Source organism: Cygnus olor, chromosome 2, assembly GCF_009769625.2.
Source record: "Cygnus olor isolate bCygOlo1 chromosome 2, bCygOlo1.pri.v2, whole genome shotgun sequence".
Taxonomy (NCBI): domain Eukaryota; kingdom Metazoa; phylum Chordata; class Aves; order Anseriformes; family Anatidae; genus Cygnus; species Cygnus olor.
This window is the reverse complement of record NC_049170.1, coordinates 23,267,673-23,295,587: the sequence shown is the minus strand read 5'-3', so window position 1 is coordinate 23,295,587 and position 27,915 is coordinate 23,267,673. Positions and strand designations below refer to the sequence as shown.

Genomic DNA, 27,915 nt, shown 5'->3' with positions numbered 1-27,915 from the left:
TCTTACTCTCCCTACCCTAAGCTGTAATGGCTCAGGAGAGCTCTCACACAAAACAGCAGCTCTCCTTCCAGGCAAATAATTGCTGTTGTGCTTCTACAACATTCCTGCCTTCTGCAGTTCTCAGGGTAGTCCTCCAAGAGCAGGGGAACGCAGCCAAACCTTTGTGCTGGCCGATAGCCAAGGGGCAAGTCAGTGCCTGCATGAAAAAAAAAGCAACCACGGCTTCACCTCAGCTGTAAATAAGCAGGCTGGGACTTTCCCGGCAACTTTGACGGGAAGTTCTTTCACGCCGCACAGACAGGGCTTGCAACATCTCCTGATCTCTCCCACCCTCGTATGCTCACCCTGGCTTCCACTAGATAAATGCCAGTGAGGCTGTCAGGGTTTCTGCACTCTGCTCTGGGCAATAGGACCTCTCTGCAGCTCCTCAGGCCAGCTCTTGCTCCAGCACCAACAGCATCTCACCAGCTGGAAGGCACTGGTCTGCCTAAGGGGAGAGCAAAAGGTTGAGTGCACAGGTGAGTTTTAAAGAGATGATCTGCAAGTTTCTCTCACTTCTGCAGGTGGGATCAGGGCGCAGAATGTCTGGACTGGCACCCTAAGAAGTTTAGGTGGGCTTGAACTCAACTATCAGTGTACTGGTAAAATTTTACCTCAGCTTCTCCCTGCTAGACAAAAAAACAAAAAAACAAACAAAAAAAAAAAAAAAAAGAAGCCAGGGCTTTGTGTTGACATTACACAACCTCACTATGAGATGATGTAAGGAAGCACTGAGACATAGGGAAGGATTTGTGTCAGTAAAGTTAGGGCAACCAGAATTTTGCATTAGCCAATTGGTAGTCAGAGAGATTACATATCTGACAAGTTTATTGAATCTTTCAGACGTGTTTGCTAAAGTTAAGGAAGTAGAGAAAGCTTCTGTAAATAAGCTTTGGTCAGTGGGTTTTAAATGATGAATCTGAAGAGAGGATTTTCTTTCTTTTCAGAGCTAAAATTCTGGTTTGAATTTTAGTAACAAGTGGAGGTACTCCAAGCATATTTGATTTACCCCAGATCATAAAATACCCGTAATAATAGTTGGAGCTAAGAGTTCTTTTCACTTTTGGGTTCACATCTGGATTTCATGTTTTCTCTTCCTGTTCAAGCAGCATACTAATTTTAATCCTGTTTAATATTTTATAAGCAAGGGGCTTCAGTGCTGCAGAAAGAAATGGATTTTTCTTAAACATTGTCTTATGCCAGCACCACGTTATTAATTCAAAGAACATTTGCAGCTGTCAGAACTGTTAGTCAGCTTTGATATAAGAAAATTTCATATCCCCTCTAAATCTGCAAGTATTAACTGTCACTCACAGGATAGGCCTTTTTTTTTTTTTTTCAGATCGTTGAGGAGACTTTATAAAATGATGAAATTAGTGGAAGATGTAAATTCTTTTTTAGATGCAGCTTCCTGCAGCTCCTAGATTTGTTAATAGCAATGATTTTGACTAGCAAGAGGTTGTAATAGCAGAGGTAGTGCCGCAACTAAATACCAAAATATTCCAATAGTCATTGAAAAGTCAACATCCCTATACTTTACTCATCCATATTGGAATTTGTTTACACAAATTAAGCATTTTTCATATTTGTACACTTTTAGTCAGGTGGCATTTTAAAATTATTTCCCTTAGTTAAAGGCAGAAAGCATAACTGGATAAGCAGTCTATTTTGTGTTACAAAATTATTAACAAAGTGTGTTGCCTATATTAGCGTTTTATTTCAGAGCAGAAGCTCACTTCAGAAGTGACTCTCCTGCCCTCCATACCACACCTTGTGTCACATTGTGGGGCAGCCTGGGGATGCTCTCAGATGCTCATGGGTGAAACAAAATAATCCCCCCACTAAGCAATTCAACTCGCAGGGCCACACCACAGCTAGTTCAATGAAAACACAGGCAATATGCCGGGCATGGATGTGAGGGGCTCATCCATTCCTGTTGGGCCTCAAATCCATGCCTTTTGGGCCTCAAAAATACAGATAGCAGCTGAGGCCTTCAGGAAGGGTACTTCAAATCTGCATATTTTAAAGCCTCTCTCACTACTTCCCAGACTGCTTTTATTAAAACCTGTTTATTTGGTAACTTCAAGCTTTGAGCCAATTTCTCCCATTCTGTTCTCACTTACAGGGCTAGCAGAGAAGGCTAGCAACATTTTATATTTTGTATGTTCTGCAGTATACTTGATAGATGTTGGTGTTTTGACATCTGTTTTCTATTTGGGGTTTTTATGTATATTAACTCATTTATATTAACTTTTTATGTATATTAACTTTTTATGTATATTATTAGTTTTTGAAAGCTGTTTTGGGGGGAAGGTGGGGAGAGGTATTTGAATGTCACCTTTACACATACTTATTGCAGATCAAACATTTACTTTTTTGTTCATGCATGCTCAAAAATAAAAAAGGGATGGTTTTTCTTGTTTTAGTTCACTTTTTAGACCCACCTACTCTCTTCTTTTTCAAAATTTCCCCAACATCTGTTCCTCTTAGTGAGAGCACAGCCAACAAAACAGTAAGTTCAATTACTTGATGTTGTAGACTGGGTGGTGAGGAATGGTTCAGAATAGAAATACACAAATTCATATTCCCAGCACTTTGTCTCTTCTCCCCCTCTGGGACCCCTTTCCTGTTGAGGCCTGTCAGCTTCCAGCAACAGGTCTTGGCCTGGTCGGAAACAAGCTCGGTAGACCCGTTCATGTAACATCATTTAGGTCTCCGGTTTTCCTCTTCCTTTTCATTTTGGTTTTTACTCCTTTCCCTGTGGAACATTTTTCTGGGCAGCCAACTACAGCTCTCCTAACTGCTGTGGCCTGGGCACTGTGCTGCGGCCGGGCTGTGGCAGGCCGTGGGCGGTAGCCGGGGTGAGCGCTGGTTGTGTCGGTGCTGCAGGGAAATGGGGCAGTGGGAACAGCTGCCAGCCAAAGTGTTAATTAAAGGGCTGATGAAGCTGCCTCCTAAACTCATAGTGACTACTAAACATAGCCCTGCAGACAGAATTGCAAAGGTGTCATTAAGCTGTTTTTTTTTTTACCATTGATATGACACTCTTTTGGCCCTGAGGAAAGCACTGGTGGTGGGCTAGAGGCAGCCCCAGCACTGCTGGCAGGGATCCTCCTGGCTCAGCAAGGCATAAAACTCCTCTGGGAGATGCAGAGCCCATTACTTGCATTCGTATAGGTGAGACTAAGATTAAATCAGGAGTGAGCACTGTTCTCAGGTCTGGGTGATTTACCTCAATGTGTCTTCCCCAGGTGGAGCAGCCTTACTAGGACAAATCTAAATGTGGAAAGAAGCCATTTCCATAAGTGGCACGATATCCTATAAAAATGAGAATATTAATAAATCTAATACTAATAAATCTCATTTGAATTCTACAACCTGAGCCGTGCCAGAGCTTCATGTAACTTGGCACTTCAAAGGTGCTTAATTATAATAATCTGCTACAAACTGCTTGATCAATGGTGAAAACGGCTCAGCCATCCACCTCTGACAAGCTACAGTACCTGAGGACTGGGATGAAAGTCTTCCACTGCTGCCTGTCACCAATCCAGTAGCGATACCAACTATGTGAGCAGGCTTCTGTAGGCCTGTAGATAAACAAGCCTAAAGTGCTAAGAAATGTAGTGGAGAGGTTGATTGCCAAAGAGCAAAACACTTTCTGGCATCGTTAGAGCACCAGGAGTGTTTGACGAAGGATGTCTCTGGGGTGGTCCCATGCTACAAGGGGTGTGAGAGCAAGAAATATGTAAAAGAGGACATGAGTACTCCCAACAAGTGAGTAATTATGCAATAACCGTAACAGCATAAAATGGTAATACAATAAAGACAATGGGTTAATTTAGAAAACCCAGTTCCTCATTTTGTATTGCAATTCCTTGCAGGAGCTGCAAGAGAGGGTCACCCTGCGGGAGGGAATTATTTTGTCCAATTAGGCAATTACAAAAGCAGCGTGACACTTTGTTTTGTACCTCCTGGCACACATTCAGCTCACTTTTACCCCAAATTATACTGAGTAGATCTCAGTGACTTCTGGCAGTGTTAGGATCGGTGTATTTTTGTTGATCTCAGAAGTGACTGCATAGATATTTAAGGAGAAAAAAAAATCATAAAAAGCACCTAGTGGATCTAAATTCTTTTGAACGCAAAATTTGTGGAAGATCTATACAAGGAGAGCAGAAGCTCAATACTTCCCCGATGTAGATATAAAAGAATTTTTTTTTCATAGATAGCTGGATTAGAAATTGAATTCAAACCTCTGGGTCACCAACCTGCAGCACTATCAAGTGCAGTCGTAGAGGCTTTTTAACAGAAAAGAACCCTTAACAGTTGCTATGTTGTAATATTCTTGCTGTAATACACAATTAGAAAAGTTTACTTAAGGAATTATTTGTTTAAATAAGTCATTGTAAAATTAACACTGAAGGGTTTTGAGCCAAATTCCCTATCAGCCTAAAAATAAGTTATTTCCTCTGGCCTGGCCTTTGCTTTTCTTTATTTTTTGTTTGCAAAGTGAAGGACTTGTGGTATCTAAGTGACCTCTTTGTTACCTCTTCTTTCCTCTTCAACTAAGTTTAATAAGAATGCATAAACTTTTCATTTGCCTGCACTCCATATTGTGTCCCAAATAGCAACCTTTGCCTTCACTGCAATTGCACAGATAGGGCCTGGTGCTACTTAACTGCATATTAAATGGTCTTGGTGTGCAGAACCAAAAGCATAACTTCTGCCTTGACCCCACATATTTCATAGGGATAGGAACAAGAGATACCCAGAGACCATGAGTGAGACCCAGGATCACATAGATGACAGAAACCAAGGTGACCTCTCTGAAGACAGAAGCCTGCTTAACAGGCTGAGATCGTAGGTAAGGTTTGCTGTGCCCCTGTGCAGCAGACTGTGGCACAGGGTAACTCTGTCCCGTGCTGTACTGCAAGCAATTATGTGGCAGTGCTGCACTCCCAGATCAGTAGCTGACATGCAGTACTCTGGCAGAGAGGTTGCAATGCCTGGGTGAGGAGCAGAGGCAATGACCCACATCTTTGCAAATTCTTACCCACTTGCCAGGACAGGGAATTAGGAGCTCAGCCATGTGCAAAACCTGAGATGAACTCAAACAGAACTTTGGTAAAAAAAGAAAAAGAAAAACAAGAAAAAAAAAATTAGATCTTTTCATTTCTCAGTAGAGGACACTGCCATCAACAGCTGTGTAAATTTTTGACAAATATCACTCCTGTTGGTTTTTTTATTTACTTATTTTCAAAGCATATTTTTAAGTTCAGGCTCCTCAGCAATTAATTTTCAAAGGCTGTTGTTTAAGGTTGTTGTTTAAAGACTCCTAAAATCATAGCCTGAGTAAGAAGAGGAATTTCTGTGTTGGGAAAGAACTAGTTTTTTTTTTAAATCTTGATAATTTTTCCTTACTGAAAAATGCAACAGCATATAAAACTGTCATTTTTGTGTGTGTGAGGAACATCATTTCTTTCTTTCTGAAAATATCAGTGTTCATTTTTTCTTAAGGCAGGCATGTCTCTGCAGATGCCACTTGACTGCAGTCAAGTAACACAAAAAAAAAAAAATTGAAGTCCATGTAAAAGAAAGAAAGGAAACTAAAAAGGCAAGTAAATACATTTAATTACTTCATATCAAGTGAGTAAGGGTGCTGATGAAGCTATCCACTGTTAAATGGAGTATCTTTAAACACTTTTTTATAACAGCATTTTAGTGTATGGGCTTATGTAAGCAAGAATGCAGATTAATGAACTTTCTGTAAGAAAATCTGCTTGGCCCCATTCCAGACATGCTGCAAATCCACATATATTTGTTTTGGCAAGAAAACTTAACATTCATGCCACTTTTTCTTAAATCTTTCATCGTACACTCCCTCCTACTCCTCAGACTTCTAAGAGTACAATACAGCCAAGACCATCACCACAGAGGCCTTTGTGCTGCAGCAGCCACCTCTCTTGATTTTATCACAGGTATTGTGGAGCAATTGGGCTGCAGTTGGGCTTTGTTTTCTTTCTGCTTATGCCAATCCAATCCAAAAGCAAGTTAAATGAAAATCAACAATTCCGTTAGTGTAACTGGGAAGACTGTAGGGTTTATCACGTACTCCTAGAGCTCGTAATAAGTATACGGTTTGAACTCTTACATTTTTAGCGTGGTCAGTTGCTTGGTGTATCCTACTGATGGACTGCTAGTAAAAGCTTTCCAAAGAACCTACCCCTGCTTAGTCCTCTGTGCCTTTTGACAGACCACAGTGACATAGGATCACAGCTGAAAATGGAGTGTGTGTGTCTGTTAGGAAGTTGGTTGTTTTAGCCTGATTTCTGTAGGAAGTCAGATTACTCTGATTTCTCTGATCATGCTGAGGGATATGAGTGTATGTATGTTTATATGTGTCCCTCAATCACTTTTTTACTGATGATTTCAAACAAATATACCAGAAGAAGAGAGGACTCTGTTTTCCTTATGTGTCATGAAAAAGACAGCTGAAGACCCCACAGAAGAGTCCTGAAAAATGAAAGACTATGCTGTGACTATATACACTGAAAGACCTGAAAATCCACATGAGAAGAAATGTTACAGGAGTGATCTCCTGCGATTGAAAACAGCTTCAATCAGTGCTTGTAATCAGCCAAGAAACACAAATCCCTAGGAAGCCGGGCTTCATTATTTCTAGTGTTACTTCTCTGTGAGACAGAGCTATTTGTTAATGTCTCTAAATAGCAGACAAAAGATGCTCAGAAGAATAACTTCACTGTGAGGGAAGACAGCTTCCGAGGACACAGCAGGGATCCAGAAGGTGCTTATCATGTGCGGTGGGTCTGCCAATATGCCTTTCGAGGTCTCAGGACATCTCCTGGGCATTACAGCTGGGATAAATCCAGTGCCCCTGCCCTGCACTGCAGGCAGGTCTGCCTCTCCTTGCCCTCTCTCACCTTCAGGTGTTTTATGAAATCTTTTCTTTCTCCTTGCAGTTGGATTAAAGCTTAATTCCTACACCCCTCAAAACAGTACAATGGCCCTAAACAGGCTGAGGAAATTACTCAGCTTATAGCCGGGTCTTATGTGTTTATGGGAGCAGTTGGAGGTGGTGAAATTTCCAGCTCTCTCAGTACTTTGCTATGATTTAGACAACATTAAGCACATCTATTTAGGCCTATACTTCATCTGTTTGAAGAGCCTCCAGGCAGCTTTAGTGTTCTCCTGATAAAAAGTGAAGATGTGGGAAATGCAATGTCCTCTGTAGGAGGATTTATTGTCTCAAACAATTATTTTTTATCAGCTTTGTCAAAACTTGGAGCTTAGGACTTTCTGCTGCGAAGAACAGCAGATATTCATTTGCTTGAAAGAAAATTCATGAATAATTTTCTGTGATATGTTTGTGAGGAGCGATTCTGCTATTTTCTTTATGTCTTTAAGTACTGGATTAATCACAGGAGAGTAGTTTAGCCACATGTCTTTGAGTTTCAGGTGTTATCAAACAGCAGAACATGCAGTTTATAATTTAGGGCAGATTTGGTTCTACAACTGTCAGCTTATAAGAAGCAATATTTGTTATAGAGTGCATTCCCTCTCTGTGGGAGTAGTAAGATGAAATTTTAAGTAAATGAAATTGCCTCAGAGTAGTGTACATGTCTTTCCAAGGAGAGTTTTTAAATCACATTTCATTTGTTTTCCAAGTTACACCAGAATTACTGGATATTATGCATGTGTGAAATACTTCAGAAAGATACGTCCAAAGCTGTGATACTACTTATGCAAGAAAGAAGTATTAATCATTCTCCTTTTTTCTGCCATATTTAATAGGTCAGTCTATTTAATTTTAGTGTATTAGGGCACTTTTGATCATAGATGACTCAGGTCTCAGGCTTTTGAGACAAGGCAGGATTCTCATTTACCAGAAAAAGACAAATGGGAATTACTTCTACTTGTTAGTACATGCAATAAACAGCGAAGACAATAATGAGAATTAACTCCATTCCTGGGAGAAATTGTTTAACTGTGGAGAACTTGGCAACACTGGAAATAAAGGACCTAAAAATTACCCACCAAAAATTGTAATTCCAAAGAGAAAAAAGTGCTCATTTACTTATTTGGTTGAAGTTCACCGTGCCCATCTACAGGTACACAAGGATTTGAAGGAAACAGTGAAAAAGACTTGATACAAAAAATGGCCAATTCTGCTACCTTTGATACTCTTTGTTGTAGGCATTTTTCTTCATCACCACCAGCATGAATACATGCTCTTAGCATGGTGTGAACATGCTGTGGTTAGTGCTAATGCAGCCTGCCATTGTTTGAGAAGAAGGTACATTTATCAGTGCTAGGGAAGGATCAGGTGTACCTGGAGGCATCAGGGAAGCAAACCTGATTGAACCTGCTTAGTCTGCTCAAGGAGGTCTGCAGAGCAGGTCTGCAGGGCACAGGACAACTACAAAGGGTTTATTTTAACTGGTTCTGTCATAAATGCAATTAGCCGACTCAAGATCAGCTCATAGTTGCACATCAAGATTAAGATGTGTAATCACATCAAGTCTGATGGTGTGCTGGCTCTTCTCTCCGTACTGCTGGTGCAAATGTGGTTTCAAAGTGTTTTGGGGGAGACAATCTCTGAATCTCCTGGTGAAATGAGTTTCAACACACTCAGCCTCACCTGTGTGGTTCAAAATATCTAAGTAAGTTCTTGAAACCATGTAGTGAACTCAATGTTTTCAAGTTCCTCATCATCAGGTAAATAGAGAGATTTGGCTGAAAAAGACCTTTAGCAAAGGCCTGAGGACTTAAATACATGGATGCTGTGTGAGAAATTCAACTGATCTTTGCGCTAATGAGACACATGGAAAAAAAAAAAAAAAAAAGAAAGAAAATAAAACAGAAACAGACAAATCCTCACTGTTAAAAGAACAGTGAAGTCAAGACAAGATGTAAGAAGTCAGGCCAGCAGCTTAAAACAAGTTCTACAGGAGGGCAATGTGTGAATCCAAGCTCTTTATCCCAGATGTCCTGGTTTCACAACTGGATAAGAAGAGTTAAACACCAAAGGTTAGGAAACCCAAAGGAAGAATTAACTTGTTTTTGCAGCAGAATACTGTTGGAGTTCAGCTGTTCAACAAAGAAGCTGTGAAAGCTTCTAATAAGCTCCAGAGTGTCTCCCAATAGTTATAGGGAAAAAAAAAAGAAGAAGAAGAAAAAAAAAAAAAAAGGAGGAAAAAAAAGACTTTGAAGTCTGGAGAAACAAGCTTTTTCTAGAAAAGTGAACCTTGAAAACAGAATCATCACACTGATACTCTAGTACACGAGTCACTGGACTCGTTGATACTGTTATCATGACTCATGTATAACTGTATATGAATGCATACAGATGAATCTACCCCCAGCATATTATATAATTAGATAGATGTGTTACATCAAGACCTTTATTTGTCTCCAAAATTTTGTACTAGAACAACAGGCAAGCTGCTCCAGAGAGGCCATTCTCAAGACTGCTACTATAAATTATTTGTGTAGTGTAACAGAGTCCCTGCTGTTATTTACAAGGAAACAGCAGTCAAAATATTTAATTTACATATAAAGAAAACCTTTGATTCTTTGCTTTTTAAAGTTACACTCCCATAATATTTGTTTCATATATAATCTTCATGACCTGTTTTGACCCTTCATGGGCTGTTTTTTACAATGAGCTTAGAAAGAAAAGCAAACATAAAAAAATAAAATAAAAATAAAAATAAAAAAGATAAATGGATCAGTGTTGTACATCTTGAGACTAGATCCTCTGGTGGACAACACCATAACCTTCCTCCATCACAGCTGTGCTGGTCATTAACTTTCTTCTTACTCTACTTATTAACCTTCCTTTTGTACAGCTATGGATCAAACTCCTGGCAATACTTTGGCCATTTATCCTCATAGTCTTTATATCCCACTTGATTATCTAAACTTTTGCCCTGAATCAAAAGATAAAAGAATATAGGCCTAGTAAAAGACTTTGGAAAATTATAGAGGGGAAAATAAAGAGGTTCTGTCACAGCTGAGAGCTACAATGGGCCACTAGACAAGATCAATTGCTCAAAAACAGACTCGTTCACCTAACAGAATAATAAGTAGATAATACTAATTCAGAAGGTGGGCAGGTGATGTTCCATGAGAAGTAGAATCTGAGAGGGAAAATGAGGTCTGAATGTTTGACACCTGCCTAAAGATACTGCATTAAAAGCAGAGACAAATGTTTGCAATGCAGAGGAAGGATTACAGGAAGACAGCCACATAGCTGAAGCTGTGAGCTCTTCAGAAACGTAAAACACACACACACACACACACAAAAAAATACAGAAATCAATATCTGTGTACAAACATAGAACTACTGATATGTTGATAAGATTTGAAAAAACACAGCACAAAATGAGAAGTAATTAGAAAGGTACTAGGTATTAGAACACTAAAATCAAAAGGTGTCAAAGGAAAATCAAGGAAAGGATTTATCCAACTGAGAACAAGCTATTAACTAATGACTCCAGGAAAGCCAACTCTGCAATGCCTCTTTTGCTCTACATCAGCAGTAAAGAGATGGGAATTCAAGAGATGAGGGGGAAAAAAAAAAAAAAAAAAAGATTAGACCATGTTTAGGTGAGGTAAATGGTTTGTGATCGGTGAGGCTGATGGAATTCACCTTAAATTGTTCCAGGAATAACTGAAGCATTTCCACAGCCATTAATAACTATCCTTAAGACCTGTATGGAAGAGGTAAAGTTTTGAAAGACGGGAAAGGCACGAATAACTGCTGTCCTGAGAAGTAAGAAGAAAGAGGAGGTGCAGAATTATGGCCCGATCCATTTAAGTACAATTCTCAAACAAATAGAGAAAGCAAATAGAAGATAAGAAAGAAGTGGTTTTTAGGCACACGGATTAATCGAGAAGAAATCATTCCAAACCCACCCACCCACCTTTTATAACAGGATAATAGGTATTGTGAATCACAAAGGCTATACAGCTTGATGTGATTGAAGCTTTTAGTATGGTAAATGTAAGAGAACATTTTCATAAGCATACTAGGGAAATGCAGCCTTGACTAAACTAATATAAGGTAAGGTTCTGCAGAACTAGCAAAAGCAACGTTTTCAGTCTTTCAGTTAATCATCTTCAAAATGGAAGCCTACATTTGCTGCAGTTATACGGGGGGTCTCTCCTGGATAAAGTCCTGTTCTGGAATTTCATTAAATAGCACAGATGTTGGAATAGACAGTATGCTTATTAAAGCTGACAATCTGACAAAGTTGAAAAGGCCTGCAAGCACATGAGAGGATAGGCTTAGAAATCAAAATGATCCTGACAAATTGAAGCTACAGTCTGAAAAAAAATATGGTGCTGTCTAACAGGGCCAAGTGCACAATACAGCACTGAGTCAGGAAAAAAAATAATATATATACATATATATATATATATACACAAATTGAGGATGAGCAATTGGCTTGGTAGCAGCCCTGCATTACAGGGTTGGATGTTACAGGATGCATTACATTAGTATTTCAGTTCTGATCAGAAGTGCGCTGTTGAAGAAAATCATTAATTATCAAGCTTTGTTTTACACCACAGAGAGTTCCTGGACTGTAGGAAATACGATTCCTTTCCACAAAAACTGAACCAGAAGATATGCTTTAGGTGCATCCCAATGTGCTGCAGCTGCTGATGGGTATTCAGGATGCAGTGATGGACCAAAGCTAGTCCAAGGTGGAAGTCTGTGACATATGGACAGAGCAAACATCAGGTGCTCAGCACCAGCTGTTTCACCACGTCTTGCTTCCTCTTGCCACACCCTACACACTGAAGCACACATAGCCATCACCAGCTGACTGTGAATCAGCTATGTCTTGTGAATAAGACAAATGTGACAGTGGGACAATGTGTTGTCTGGGAGGCAAGCGAAGCAATCCTTTCCAACTGGTGAGATCCCAGCAAGAGCACTGCGTTCAGTTTCAGCACCGTACTTTTAATTACCAGTCGGAGCAGTTTAGCCCAGGGAGATCAGAAGAAAGCCAGGAGAAAGATCACCACTCTCAGAAGCATGAGGTGCAGGGAAGGATCTGGGGTTGTTTTATCTCAAGAAGAACAGGGTGAAATGGTAACAGCTTTTGTGTCCAACAAAGGCTGCTGCAAAGAGGAGAGGGATAAATTGACACCTCTGTCGACTGTGGAGGAGGCAATATAGATTGCACATAGGAAAATCTGCCGAGTAGTACGGCCAGTGAGACAGCAAAAAGCAACAGAGACTGCCAGAGCCACAACATGGGAAGGTTTTACAAACAGGTTAGACAAGCATCTGTCAGACTTGGTTTAAACGTAGTTTATGCTGCCTTAGGAAGGGAGATGGGCTAGATAATCTCTTGAAATCACTCCCAGAGATATTTGTTTTGCTTCTTTTCTAAATGTAAATAGTAAAATTTCTCTTTCCTGCTCCTTTCACCTTGTCACTCTACCTTTTGAATCATTCCACTGATCTCCTGTCTGCCATTTCATGCTACATCTGTCTGATCTTTCCATTCTCCATCCCAGTCTGCCTCAGTCCCATCTCTGCCTTTCCACTTTGGGCATTGTTTTTCATCTGTGGCAGTGAGTGCTTCTGATAGGAAATCCCTCTATTTTCTCACACACAAAGCAACATGCCTGTCTTCACTCAAATTCCTACATAAACAAAGTATTCATATATAATTGCTGAACTAAATGTTGTAACTCCATTCAGTTCCTCTAGTGTTTTTGCAGCAAGTATTTAATGACAGCATTGCATGGTTAGCTTCTTTTGTTCTTTCAGTACCTCCTTCTGCCATTACTGACCAAGTGGCAATCAGCTCAGACATCACCACAATTTTCCTTAAAAATAGGATAATTCCCTGTATAGAAATACAGCAATGGAGAAGAGAAAGGGCACAGTTATCATTAAGAAGTTTACTTGAATTATCTTTGAAATTACAGAAAGCACCACTAGCTGCCTAATGTTAGGAGAAAGTACAAAAGCAAAAATATTATGTATGGATACAAAGCTCCGTGGCTTTTTCTGAGGTAATATATGGGTACATATATGAAACAACAGAGAATGATTGTTATTTTTTTCTTTGCTGGTATTTCTATTTTCCCCTGGCACTTTGAGAGTGCCCAGCACATGGGCACAGAGCAGACCCTGCTGCCATCAGCTCCTTAATGAGACCCCAGGATCAGCCTTCAGGCTGAGCTCTCAGGCACCAGACTAACATTGTGTCCATTATGATGTACTTTTTCACCACATCTTTCACACTGATGTAGGACGATAACACACTTTTTTCTATAGCAAATGAATACCTTCTCTCATTGCAGCTATCACTGTCATGGACTCTGTGAGGCCATTTTCCTTGTTTTCAGCTTTACCTACCAAGTTGCCATCAGAGGCTGCATTTTGTTCAAATACACACAGCAAAGCCAAAATTTATCTGCACACTATGTACTCATAACCTACTGCCTAAATTAACCTCCAGAAGTCCACTGCAAAGCCCACAGCCCTTTCAGTTCAACAGCAGCCATCTGGCACAAAGGCATGTTCAAGACAGTTAAAAAAAAAAAAAATTCAATGGAGAAAATTGATTCAATTCTGATCCAGACAGCCTGGGATTTAAAAGCAATATTCCCTTGTCTTACATGTCATTTTCAGATGTAGCAGATGCACTATTCAATTAATATCTACTTCACAATATACTTTATTTGTTAAGCAAATCATTCATGACCACTTATTTCTGGTACATAATGTGTACTATCATAACAGCTATAGGCATCCCTATAATAAGTAATTCTTAATAAGAAAAGAAGGAAACTCTGCTTACTTTATTCAAGCAAACTGTCTCTCTTGTTAAAAATAGTATTAAGCTAAATTAGGCCACCAGCATTAAAGGCAGCTTTAACTCTCTTCAGCTTTTTATAGATTAATATTCACTGCCTTGTACAAGTCCCTTCATATTGTAGATAGTGCTCCAAGAAAATGTATTTCTACCAAAAAAAGAAAAAAAAATCTTTTCATCTCTCTATTTTTCCTAGTAAGATGAGTTCAGTGTTCACTAGCAAATGAGATGTTCATATTACCATACAACAGAAACACTTATAACAATATATTTATTATTATAACAATATATTTATTATTACAACAATATATGTTTTTCTGCTGATGAATATTCCAAATATATTACCCAATTATATTCATTTGAGTTTTGTTTATTTTTTTCAGTCTTTGGAGAGGGAAATGGTCTGCATATTTCATTTAGCAATAACTTAATGATTTCTTGAGAGCAAAGAAGCTTTTGGCTGGACGACCATGTTTTACAAAGTTTTATTTTTCATTTTAGATAGGGGCCTACTTTATTAAAAGGAAATTTTGAGGTAGGAAAGTTGAGTCTCATTAGGTCCTCAGCTGGAATATTTATTAATATTACTTATGCAACTCTTTTCTTCTTTTTTGAAACATAGATTATCCATAAAAAGCAATTGCACAGCTTTACTCCCATTAGAGCCTCATGGGACAATAATAAAGCCCTCAGAGAACTATTTTTAATTGTGTCAAAGGACCTTTCATTTGTATGCATGTGTCAGAGCATACATATGTGGAAGATGCATTCAGGTGGGTCCCTCTGAGGATCTATTTTCACACTGGGTGTGTTGCTTGATGAAGTATACAGAGTGCAGCCAGCTAGGTGGGATTGCAGCTTCAGGAGAGCTGGGGTTAGCGCCTTGCTGCACTGCAAAGCCTCCCATGGGACCTGAAGGAGCCACAGAGGCCAGGAGCACACAGATTCTCCTGCCTGAACTGATGCCTGCCCCTACTGACCAGAGCAAAACTCCCTGGGCAGCTCTCTCAATCCCAGGGCTGGGCTGCTGCAGCTCAGTGCCAGAATGGTGCTGAGCAAGCACAGATGCCAGCTGGGGGCTAGCAAGCTACGTCCAGAGCTAATTAAAGCCCAGATCTTCAGATATGATTCTCAGAATAAGCATTTCTCTCTCTTGCTACTGGAGCACATATCCTACTGCGTGGGTCAAAAAGACGTGTGCTTCTCCCACCTACAGCCCTCAGCTGTAGGTCACAGCAGGGCAGGGGGAAGTTCACGTGTTTTTTGTTTTTTTCTTCACCAAACAAGTGCAAGTTTGGGGTGAAACTATTTAAAATCATGCCGTGTTTTTGAAAAGCAAAAAATTCTCTGGCTAGAAAACATATATATATATATATATATATATATATATATAAAAGAAACCAGAGAGTATCTTCTCCATATTTTTAAATGGCAGTTTCGTTCTGACCAGTGGTTCGCAGCAGAATGTGAGCAAAGGGTTAATAAACAGCAGTAGTAAAGCAATCCTTTTAGGTCAAGCTAACCACTTCATGCAATTCCATTCTGCAAATTGGAAAATTATTCCCACAGCTTTAATTAAGACACTTACAGGAGATGCTGTGAAAGACTTGAATCAGGGCCCTGGCAAATGACATGGCTACTCTAAGGACTGAATTAGCAGCTGTTTGGAGAGCAGGGTCTCTCAAGATCTCCTGTTGGAGACCTTTCTTAGGGCCTCAGATTTTCTGTCCTCGGGTCACCTTTTGAAAATCGAGGACAACGGCATGTGGATCTGCTGCAAGATCTTTGGATCAGCCCCTTTTGATTCTGCATTTGTATCGTGGGTCTCCCTCTGTAAAGTACAGAGCGTATATACTGCTATGGCATGGATAATACATTAAAGACTTCGAAGCTTCCAGGTGCTATGATAAAGGAGGCTAGATAAAAACCTCAAAGAGAATTTTAGTATGAGTAATATATAAATATCAAAAATAAATGTTCAACATGAAATACTCCAATTCCACTGTCCAAATGCTTCACAGGACATTCTTCAGGAAATTGAAGAACAATAATAAAACAAACTGGCACTGACTAGTCATATTAAGGAAATATTGCAGACAACAGATTTTGTAGCTAGCTTGTAGATCATTTCTTCAAGTATTTTACAAAAAGACCTTCCAGGTTCCAATCTGGTTAGTACCACACTTCTCTGTAATGTTTTTCTATAGCATAAGTAAGCAGAAATTGTCTTGAGATGTGTGCAACCCTTGCTTGTAGTGCTCCTGTACCTTTTCCTCCTGCTTTCTTTTTGAGAGAGGAAAGCTGCAAAGGCTCAGCCGAATGTTAAAATCTGTAAGATGGATGGAAAGGAGGGTGCTGTAAGAGATGGAGAGCTGAATATCCAGAACTTGTTTTTAAAAAACTGTACAGAAGTGTGTGCATCCAAATGAGTGTGCAGGAAGCATATTAATAAGCAAGAAACTCTCAGATATTTATTATGTGTAACCAGAACAAATGTTAACCTTTCATTTTCAAGAGATCGATGTTTTGCTTAGCTTGTTCCTTTTTTTTTTTAATAGATGAATAAAAATTCTTCCAACATAATGGCTTTGGCTCCTAACACATCTAACAAAAGAGAGACAGTGTGCATATTTGGAACTGGAGATTTTGGAAGAGCTCTGGGGCAGAAAATGATTCAGTCTGGCTACCCTGTTGTGTTTGGAAGCCGAAGCCTGCGGACATCCAGCCTGATTCCCAAAGAAGCAGAGGTGCTGAGCCACGCCGAGGCAGCACAGAAAGCTGCCATCATCATTATAGCGATCCAGAGGCAACACTACGACTTCCTTACACCATTAGCAGAAATACTCCATGGAAAAGTGCTGGTGGACATAAGCAACAACTTAAAAATAAACCAGTATCCTGAATCCAATGCAGAGTACCTCGCTCAGCTGGTACCTGGCGCTAAGGTTGTGAAAGCCTTTAACACCGTGTCTGCCTGGGCTTTGCAGTCAGGCACGCTGGATGCAAGCCGGCAGGTAAGACTGAACCACAGGAGCTTCCTATTTCATAGAGGTATGATATATCATACAGGCTTTTAACAGTTAGACAAAACACACACATGGGACATATGAATCAGATAAGGCTGGGATGGAATTTTCACTGTAATTGCCCATCTCAAATTAAATGTGTGCTGAAATTTACTTTGGGACGCTAATATGACATGACAAGGAATATTGATAGCTTGCCTCAGAAAGCAGGAAGGTGTTAGGAGACATTACAGGAGCAAGGAAAGAAAGAAAGCAGAGCCACAAAGACAGAGAGACAGCAAATCAGGAGGAAATGAGGGCTGCATCGGTTGTTCACCTGGAAAGTGAAGTTAAACAGAAAGGAGATAGAAGGAACATACCAATGCAAGAATAAAATGAAGGGAGAAGAGAAAAAAAAAAAAAAAAGGATGTGAGGGATATGACAGGGCAATAGAATGATTATGAGCAATGGGAGAAATAAGCTGGAAGGTGAAGAAATTAATAAAGTTTTCTAAGTCAGAATCCATCACCATGGAAGTCACACAACAATAGCACATACAAACCATGTGAACTCTTTCCTTAATCACAGGCAAGCTGATCATAGGAAGCAACATAGCATCCTCCCTCAAACAAATCATTTATTATTGCCCTGTTTTCTGCCACTCCGAGGGACATTACCTTTGCATGATGCATGGCCAACTACTCAAAGCATTGCTAGCTTTCTTTTCTGCTGACAGAAATGGTTTTGTCTAAACTAAATACTAAGGACAATCAAATCTATACTGTAAAAGCCTTCATCATAGTAAGAAAAATGAGAGCAGAAATTACCCCCTTTTTCTCAGTTTCAAAAAAAGTTTTCTTGTGAGACCCCACCCATAGTGCTGCATTCAGCTCTGGGGTCCCCAGCACAAGAAGGACAAGGACCTCTTAAGACGAGTCCAGAGGAGGGCCACAAAGATGATCAGAGGCCTGGAGAAGAGAAGGCTCCAGGGAGACCTTATAGCGGCCCTCCAGTACCTAAAGAGGGCCTACAGGAAAGCTGGGGAGGGACTCTGTCAAGGGGTGTAGTGATAGGACGGGAAGCAATGGTTTTAAAGTAAAAAAAAAAAAAAAAAAAAAAAAAAAAAAAAGGTAAATTTAGATTAGATAGAAGGAGGAAATTATTCGCTCAGGGCAGTGAGGCACTGGCACAAGGCTGCCCAGAGAAGCTGTGGATGCCCCATCCCTGGAGGTGTCCAAGGCCAGGCTGGATGGGGCTTTGAGCAACCTGGTCTGGTGGGAGGTGTCCCTGCCCATGGCAGGGCGTTGGAACTGGGTGATCTCTAAGGTCCCTTCCAACCCAAATCATTCTGTGATTCTATGATTCTGAGTATTATTTTGCACACTTATAGAACAGTTTCTTCCCACTTTTAATAGACACGAGAAGAAATACTATTTACTTTCATGGCAGAGCAACTATATTTGAAAGATCCCTGTCCCCGGTTCCCTGGAGTCCTTATGGACCATTGTAGTGGCAGTGTTGCTCCTACTTATTATTACAAAATCTCGTGCTTACAAACTGCATGCAGGGTCTTCAGAAGAGTGGTGAAATTCAAGTGCTCTAGGCAAAGATTTGTACTGTATGATACTCTGTTCTTTCCACATGCAGAATTTTGCCTCTTGAAATGATGTCCTTCCCCAAAGAAAAGATTCATGTTCTTAGTTCTTGGGCCTCTTGGTCAAGAAATTACCTATAGGATGTTTTTTACTTACATGAAGTAAGACTAGCATTGAAGCCAGCGAGTAGCCTAGGAAGCTTGTGCTCACTGTCCATATCCAAGCAGGACAGCAGTAGAAAATGTTACAAAATTCTGTCAAAATAAAACTTCTGTTTGTTTTTGGCTGCAGGTGTTTGTTTGTGGAGATGACATGGAAGCTAAACAAATGGTAATGGATATTGTTCGTGCACTGGGTCTCACACCATTAGATCAGGGATCCCTCTTGGCTGCTCAGGAAATTGAAAATTATCCTCTGCAACTGTTTCCAATGTGGAAGTTTCCCATCTTTTTGTCCCTTGGCCTAACTGCATTTTTCTTCTTCTACTGTTTGATTCGTGATGTAATTTACTCTTATGTTTATGAAAACAAAGATTTTTCATTTTTTATTGCAATTTCCATTCCAAATCGGATCTGCCCTGTGGTGGCACTCATCCTTCTTGGCTTGGTTTATCTTCCTGGTGTACTTGCTGCAATCATCCAGTTATACAGAGGTACCAAATACAAGCGTTTCCCAGACTGGCTGGACAAATGGATGCTGTGTAGGAAACAACTTGGACTAGTAGCCTTGGCATTTGCTTTTCTGCATGTTTTTTACACTCTCATCATCCCAATTCGCTACTATGTAAGATGGAGAACTGAGGATAGAATTATCTCCAAGGTAAGTTTTGTTCCTTGTTATGTCTTCCCTTCCTCCAGCTCTTTTACAAGTACTACCCGGTATGTTGAGCTTCACAAGTTCATGTGGACAGTCTAATATTCTTTACATTAGGGTTATTTTCCTCATTTCTATGTTCCTTTTAACCACTAATAAATCCAAAGGTTGTTGATATTATGTTGAGTTAATGGAATTTCTGGCCTCAGTCTGGCCTAAGTAGTTTAAATACTCATAACACAAACAGGAAAAAATGAACATTAAGAGTAATTTAAAGAAACATATTTCCTTATTTCTCCATATAACTTTAAGAATGGCACATATTTTGACTTTCTGACTTTATTTAACAACAAATGATCACAAACCTGTTCTCAACAGTAGATCTATTGCAGATAAGACAAGTACCACGATTATAGACATAATGCCTCTTTTGCTTTTTGAGTAGCCAAAAAAAAAAGTAAAAAGTAAATCTCCAATCATTTTCAGATAGTTAATGTATCACATTTGTCACCTAGTTAACTTAAAGCACATATTTTTCTGTATATTGATCCTAAAAACACTATCACTAATGTATATATGGTCTTCTTTTCTTCAGGCACTGAACAATAAAACAGATCCATTTAACAACACTAATGGCTGGCTTAGCGACTCTTATTTGGCTTTGGGGATTTTAGGATTCTTTTTCTTTGTTCTTCTGGGAATAACCTCCTTGCCTTCCGTCAGCAACAGTGTCAACTGGCGAGAATTTCGATTTGTACAGGTAAGAGAAAGACTTTCTCTAAAAATACTACTTTCCTCTCAGATGGAAAATTCCCTGTTTCCTTATAAACTATGACTAGAGAGAGGTTTACTAGAGACTTAGGAGTTTCCTCCACTCATATCTCCAAATGTGATGTGTGTATTATTCACCATCGCATGATAAAAAAAATAAAAAAAAAATTTACATTGCTATACAGCTCACCAGTGAAAGAAAACACAGCTTCTCTGGTGGCTGCTTATGGAACAGACAGGATTATTACACTAACAATAGAAAATCGGGAAGACCTGAGCTCCTAAATTACAAATGGAAAGCTGGCATTGTGGAATTATCAACTGCTAAATTATACCAAATCATAAAATATCTTAGCCATTTATTGGTCTAATTTTGTTAGTTCACAAGATAACTCAGTTAACATGAATCTGAAAAATGACTTTATCACTCCAACTCTCTCAATGGCAAGCATCTGAAGAGAATCTGCAGTTTCTGCAGGCTTTAAAATTTGCTGCCCTTGGTAACACCACCATCTTGGCTCCTCATCAGGAGGAAGGTTGGTGCAGGCTGCAGTGCCTCTGCAGGAGCCGGGCTAGCAGGGGAAGGTAGAAAATGGAAATTACAATCAGTGAATGTTTTATTCAGGCCAAAAACTTGCACAGTATAGTTCTGGGTGGATTAGCACTAGAGCATATAAAAGGCTTGGAACTCTCAACTGAATTTCAGCCTTTTCTCTGCATTTTAACAAATATGACAACCACTAGGCAGTGTGTGTGAACTAGCAAAAATTATCAGGGTTGTTAATGGGAAAAAAAAATGTTCCGCTTAGATCCATTTGAACGATTCTTTATTAAAACACAATTAAGAGCCTTTATAATATACAAAGCAGTTTAATTTCAGTAGTCATCAATGAATACCAAACTTGGCATATTCCACGTAGCTTGCTGTGTACAGTAAATTGTATTTGTTCTGGTTTAATTTACTATTTCAACCTTTACTTCTTTCTTTCTTTTCTTTGTTCTCTCCTAGTCCAAACTGGGATATCTGACGTTGATTTTATGCACTGCACACACACTGGTATATGGTGGAAAACGGTTCCTGAGTCCATCATCATACAGATGGTATCTTCCGAACGTCTATATGCTCTCCCTCATTGTTCCGTGCATTGTACTGGTTCTCAAATTTGTGCTTATATTTCCTTGTCTAGACAAACAGCTCACACAAATTCGGCAGGGCTGGGAGAGGAATCCCCGATACTCAGAACAGTCAAACTACATTATCAACAAGTCTGCTGTATAATTAGCCTAAGCTGTATTGTTTAGAAGAAACAAACAAACAAAAGATTATGAAGGCATATCAAAATGAAGTCCTGATTCTCCTTTATCTGGAGAGTGAGAGAAAAAGTGAAAAGCTTAAGCAGGCCCTAAGTAAAATAAACTCATCCTAGTGGCAAGCTTAAAATCCAAATCAAACGAGGTCATTGAGGTCCTGCACTCCAGGCATTCTTTCACGCAGGCCTAGGCCCTCTCGTTTGCTCAATGTATTCCCCTTTTCCTATTCACCTTCCATTCTTAATGAGTATGAGAGAAGTAATGGTGCTTAGTGTCCCTCTGTCACTCCAAATCTCCTCCGGGACTGGCCAGAACCAGAGCAACCTCTTGTGTCAGCTGGTGTCTGCTCCTCTTCACTGTTCTGCCCCTGGGGCTCAGGTCTCCGTGCTCCTACACAGACACAGGCATGCACACCTATACACACGAGCACCCACCCTGCTTCCACCTCCAGAAGCCACCAGCCCGTAGAATGGACACAGGACGGATGCTGGATGAGGAAGGGCTGTCATCTTCCCAACGTTAGTTTATCCTCCATTAATATCTGATCTGAAAGAGACCTATATTCATGCCTTAGAGATAGTTGAGTAAGATTTGCTTGGTTTGTGTACAGGAACTCTAGTGTTCATAGTGTATCTGCCAAGGATTACTGAATCCTTGCTGTACTGCAGAAACTCACATGGGAAGGGGATGGAAGAGAGACCAAAATGTCAGGAAGGTGTGAGATGTTCTCACAAGCCTAAGCTTCTCTACAAGTACGGTGATTTTTTGTGTAAGCAGTGAGTTGTAAGGAAAGGAACTGAAGGAAAATCCTATTTTATCAGGGGTTTTATATTACATGTCATGATTGTATCTCATGATGATAAGGTTGTTGATTTTTCTAAAAACAAATTTTGGATGCAATATTATAGATATTTGATGAAAATACATACATTTTAACCATAATAAAGGAAATTATTTACAGTTCTGTATTCTGGTTTTATTTCTGGAACCTCTTTTGCTATGATTCATCTGCTGGTATGTTTAGTTGCACAGTGGTGTTGGAAGGCAGGAAATTTCAGACAGCTGCCAGGGCTCACCTTCCACCATCTTTGCTTGCTCCTTGGATGTTCACATAAATAGATATTTGCTTAGGCATCAAAGTGGACTGAGGATATTGTGGAAAAACGGGATACAGCTGGGATGGTGACCTCACTGTTAAACTGGAAACCGAAAATCTGACAGCCTTCTTCACATTGGAGAGTAAAGAAAAGCTTGTTTCTATAGGGCAAGAATTGCTTGCTATCTTTTCTCTCTGTGTTGTTCTCATCCCAGTCCATTGAGAGGATAAATACAAATATGAAGGTATGAGCATGCTAAGTAGTATACTAGCTAGCATGACAGCATAGCTAACTATACTTTCAAACAAGCCTTATCAATAAAATTATATATATATATATATATTTACATATATATATATATATATGAATGATACTTCTCAAACAAATTCTCAACAATGGAACTTTTTTTAGTTCTGGACCTACACCCTTATTCAGCTCATCCTCTGGCCCAAAAAGAACACGTCCTTAGTCCCTGAAACAATGGTGAAGGAGTCTCTTTTATCAGCAGCTGATGGAGCCAGGTTTCTTGTAAATAATTCTGGCACCAAGTGCTCTTACTAAGCAGCACTTGTGCATGCTTTATACTCTACATGACATAAGATGATATATGCATGTTGACGTGTGTCTGTATCATTACAGAAGTTTTCCTAGACCTGTCAAATGATGGAGAAGTACTCCATTTCAAGCTTCCTTTAAAGATTTTCTATGTTAATCTTAGGGAACTGGTTACTGCAGAAGGGATCGTGTATGCATTCTAAGGGCCTGAAGAGGTTGTGGGAATACCTGTAACACCTCTTTACAGCTCCCTGAAAATGAGGAGACAGAAGCAGAGAGAGCAATTTTAAAAGACAGAAAAAGAAAAAGAGAGTGTGTCTGTGTGTGTGTGTGTAGGTAGAAGAGAAAGGGAGAGAGAGAGAGGGAAGAAGAAAATTCGTAGCCTGAATGAATATGTAGACTTGTCATTGTGGAGCCATATTCTGCTCTGTATTACAGAATTACTCCAGATTTGTGTGAAGAACAGTAACAGTTCCAAGACACACAGTTTGCTTTTGTGATTACTTGTTAGAGGATTTACAGTCAGGGTTTCTGCCTATGCAGATGCAGATCTAAAAAATGCCCTTTTCTCTCTCTCACAGCTGAACCTGTGGGCTGGAGTTTAAATTGCAACAGCCATGGTGAATAACACCCATCTGAAAGCCATGGTCTATGACATACAAACACTGCCAAGGCTCTGCCTCCTTTCCTATCAGAGAGTATGGTCCTTTGTATTTCTGAGTGCCCTGTGTTAAGAGGAGAGCCCAAGTCAGGCCTGCTTTACCCTCACTGACATTCAGGGCAAAGTAACCGTGGCCCGACTGAACACCACCTGCATGTTCACTCGCTGCTAAGTCAGTCTCAGATGGGCACAGAGCTGCAGCTCACGCAGGAAATACAATAGGACTTCTTCAAGGACTGATAGCAGGCTGATTTGTGAAGCTAAAACCTAGACCCAGGTTTACAGAAAACGCCAAGCCGTGAGGTACAATTTGCAATTTGCTGTTTACTCCAAGAATAAAATGCCAATATCTGCTGTGTACAAACCAAGCAGACAATGCTATTTGTTTGCCTGGACGCATGAGGCAGCTCTCAGGAGCCCATCCAAAGCCCTCTCATTTGAAGGCAGCAGTGGGCTTTTTGTTGACTTCGGTAGATAATAATAGGTCAGATCTCCAGCAGCACTTGTTTTTCCAGTCTAAGTGAGGGATTTTGTGTCCTCTTATTCTTAGGCATCTGGAGAGTATTTACTTCATAAATTTACATACTTATTCCTTGAACATTGTAGAGAAAGATCTCTTTAGCACTTTTTACATAATAGTTAAACTAAAATAATTCAATGGCAGTATTTTGAAAACAATAGCAAATGTTAAGAAAAGTGTTAGCATCCTGCGTACATTTTTTTGGCTGAGCTCTCCGTATATTATTTGTTTATTTTTACTGACAAAGCCTGGTTAGAAAGGACATTAGAAGGCTGTGGAATAAAATTTAGAAAGGGTGTTTTCTATATGGTTCCCAGAAGAAAAGAAGAGCCTTTAAGTGCATATGGACATAAGAATTCCTGCACGAATAAACCATTGACTCTCAACTCTACTTCTAAATGACAGTCAACATTTAGAAAATATAAACTGCAGCTTTTTAAACAAATAGCCACATGGATATTGTTGTGCTAGCTGAACTTGGATTTCATCGTGCAAGATTTGTTTTGATGCAGAGTGCTTAGGTATAATGTGACTTTTAGACATCTACATACAGCATAATGTCACCAATGTAACTTCAACTTTTTGTTTCAATATCCATTTCAACCCCCAAAATGCACTTATTAGTGAAAAGAAAGTATTTTAATTAATTACATTTACTTCAGTCTAAAGACAGTAATGGGATGTCAGACACACACTGGCCCCAGGGGGATGCAGCTGACACCACTGATATTGCTGATCTTGAACCACAGGGACCCGAGCAATTCTCTTTAGTTCCACCACACTGCACCATGAGACCTGAGGTCTGCAATTTTTATTTGCTCTGCATCCTTCTGCCAGCCTCTGCTGCCTTATCTAAGTTACTCTCACTCCAAGATTTGACTGTTTGTGATCCAGTCCAGAAAGCCCCTTTTTTTCATGCATGTCAGGTTTGGGGGGGTTTTGTTACCTGCTAACAGACAGAAGATTTTAGAAGAGCCTCTCTTGTCTCAAACACTGGTGAGCCTTTTTGATCCACTACTCCAAATAATGAACTGGTGAATGGTATGAATACTAACAGGAACTGTGTAACCTACGCTCTGCTGCTCTTCCGTACTATGATTAACATATTTAATAAGTCTTTGGTGTTTTCTATTTAGTAATAGCCTAAATATGGCATCTCTTCCACAGACTGTGAAAAATTTTCTTTCCTACAGAGTAAGCTTTTCTTTCTATAGAGACTCTTCCTTTCCTCTGCATTATGCATGCTTCTGTTGCAGATCTCCAATTGCATCTCCCTGATGTTAATCTGAATGCTTGGCTCCCTGGAGAAAGCTGGCATTTCTCAAGATCTTTTAGATAGCATTGTGACAAGAAAAATAGCGTCTCTCTTATTGTTGCATATTGCCTTAATTTGATGTTCCTGAATCTGGGAATCCAGAATTGACATAAATATTAGCTCTGACACGACTAGATCCTAGACATATTGATTTCTTATAAGGAACATCAGTGTTAGAAAAACATACACTACAGAGCCTTGAGAGAACTTTCACAGAGCTTAGAGAATTGAATGAAACCTAGCTAATTTCTCCAAACACTGCAAAACAGAAGTGGTATTTTTTGTCCATACATCTTCACACACATCCTCTGTTTTGGTTTCCACATTCACTTTGGCGCATAATTTGGGATTCATTCAAATGCAGCCCCTTCGCTGTGCTTGCTTCTCTTCACAGTTGCTCAGATTTCATCTAAGAAAAGCTTCACACAAGTGGCTGAATAATGTTAGACCAAAACAGGATGTCCCAAAACAAGCATGTTTGGGACAAATGATCTATGACCGAGTGCAGCCATAGAGGAAAGGAAGTATTTTCAAAGAATCATTCTGGAGAAAAGTATATGGAAAGAAAGTAAAGAAATGATTAGAATAGGGAGGGAGGGAGGGAGAAGACAGAGCAGCGTCCCCCTCCCCATTTGGCTAGCAATGAACCAGAGCTGCAGGAGCCCCAGGACGGGACAGACCCAGCACCCCTATCCCTCAGAGCTGGCTGAGGCTATCAGGGAGGATGGGTGCAGAAGTAATTAGAGGGAATTATGTTAAATGCATATAGGATTACAGTTTGTTTGTTTTGCCTGTAGCTTTTGTTTTCCAATCCCATAAGCAGAGACTGGAAACCAAATCCCATCCTTAATTGGATTGGTCTAAAGGTCAAACGTTAAGTCCCACTGCAGAAACTTTGGTCTTGTTTTACTATCAAGCCTTCTTAGCTTTGTCAAGATGAATAAATACAATAATTGAAGGTACCCAATTGTGCCAGGGCCTTGCAGATACCTTCCGTCCAGCCACAAAAATCTGAGAGAGATCAAGGGACTTATGCAGGTCTACCCTGACTATTGGGACAGTACCAGACACCTAAGGATCACTGAATACCCCACTGAATGCCTTCTAGCATCTCTTCTTCAAACAACCAGACAAACACCATGTTTCCTGGCAAACTCAAGACTTCCCTGTCTTTTACAAAGTAGCAGATTGTTAAATTCACACCCTACTGTCATCACAGACGTATCCGAAGTTTCTTTAATGATCCTTGTGTCAGTGACAAACACAAAATCACATGGGAAGTCAGAGGCAAGGAGAGGAATTGGACACAGGTTTCCTAAAGCAGAGGGTAGTTCTCTAATTACGAGGAGCTTTGCAGATTAGAGAGCCAGAAGGCAAACTTGTGATCAGCTATTCTCTCTTCCTGCAGAACATGGGCTATAAACACTGCCTGAATTAATTCCTCTCTGAATTATCAGGAGTTCTCGTATTTTTCAGTTCACAGACCCCTACAAATTTTCCAACAGTAAAGCAGATTACTGTAAAGTTTAAGCTTCCCGACAACAGGCAGTTTTATCCTAGTTTCCATTTGTTATTGCTGGCAGGTAATCCATTAAAACCGGCTGAAAACTCCCAAACTAAAGGTATTCTGAGCAATTGCTGAACTTGATTTAAACATCAGAAAACTCACCACAACTTTTGGCAAATAATTTTGACAGCCGCTTACCCTCACATCTATATATATTACGTGTTTACAGACATAGACTGGTTTTGGTTTTAGTGGTAGAATTCAGGCATCACAATTTATGATTTTCATGCCTTACCTGAAGTGTCCAGAATAGTGGTTATGTATAGAACATATATTTTACCCCTCAGGAAGAAGAAACTCAGGTTTTGTGATTTTATATCACTCAGGTTTTGTGAAAAGTGTGATTTTATATATAATTATGGAGAAATATAAATCATATCTGGTCCTACTGCACACGTGGAAATACAACCATATACTAAAGTATCTTGATAAGGACAATGAAAGTTTCAAGGTATTCCCAACCACTAATTTTTAATGTTAAAAATAAAAAAATAAAATTAAAAAACTAAAAACATTAACAGTCACTGTAGATACTCTAAGCTTTAACACAGTTTCACAAAAAAAAAAAAGTAATAAAAAATGATTGATAACATTGTGAAAACAGTTAGCAGATTACCTGCAGGACTGCAGTTTTTGTCACCTGTGCTGGTAAATTCAGATGGAGAACTCCATCAGATACGGTGGTTTCTAGGGAGCTTCTCAGGAATTAGTTGCAGGTCCACCCTTTTTTTTTATAGCACGTCACATAAAACACAAAATCATTGCTGAGGAAATCCTTATGAGCGATGAGGACGGATACACAC

The 27,915-nt window shown here is 39.7% G+C and overlaps 1 protein-coding gene across 4 annotated transcripts; it reads left to right on the top strand.

The window, feature by feature from the left end:
- The first annotated feature begins 326 nt into the window (after positions 1-326).
- STEAP4 (STEAP4 metalloreductase) lies at positions 327-27,915 on the top strand. 4 transcript variants are annotated; one of them, XM_040549430.1, is made up of 6 exons: positions 327-518; positions 16,460-16,915; positions 18,794-19,321; positions 19,911-20,075; positions 21,096-21,187; positions 27,850-27,915. In XM_040549430.1, the coding sequence occupies exons 2-6, from the start codon at positions 16,460-16,462 to the stop codon at positions 27,878-27,880; spliced, it is 1,272 nt and encodes a 423-aa protein (XP_040405364.1). In that variant the 5' UTR covers positions 327-518; the 3' UTR covers positions 27,881-27,915. The 4 variants fall into 4 exon arrangements, with proteins under 4 accessions (XP_040405364.1, XP_040405362.1, XP_040405363.1 ...); XM_040549428.1 differs by lacking the exon at positions 27,850-27,915 and adding an exon at positions 6,772-6,844 and having other exon boundaries at positions 21,096-22,338; XM_040549429.1 differs by lacking the exon at positions 27,850-27,915 and adding an exon at positions 6,769-6,844 and having other exon boundaries at positions 21,096-22,338.

Coding starts and splice junctions, on each gene's coding strand:
- STEAP4 (XM_040549427.1), top strand. CDS start 16,460: ATGAATAAAAATTCTTCCAACATAATGGCTTTGGCTCCTAACACATCT. Junction 19,322..19,910: donor AGGATAGAATTATCTCCAAG/GTAAGTTTTGTT, acceptor TCTTTTCTTCAG/GCACTGAACAATAAAACAGA. Junction 20,076..21,095: donor GAGAATTTCGATTTGTACAG/GTAAGAGAAAGA, acceptor GTTCTCTCCTAG/TCCAAACTGGGATATCTGAC.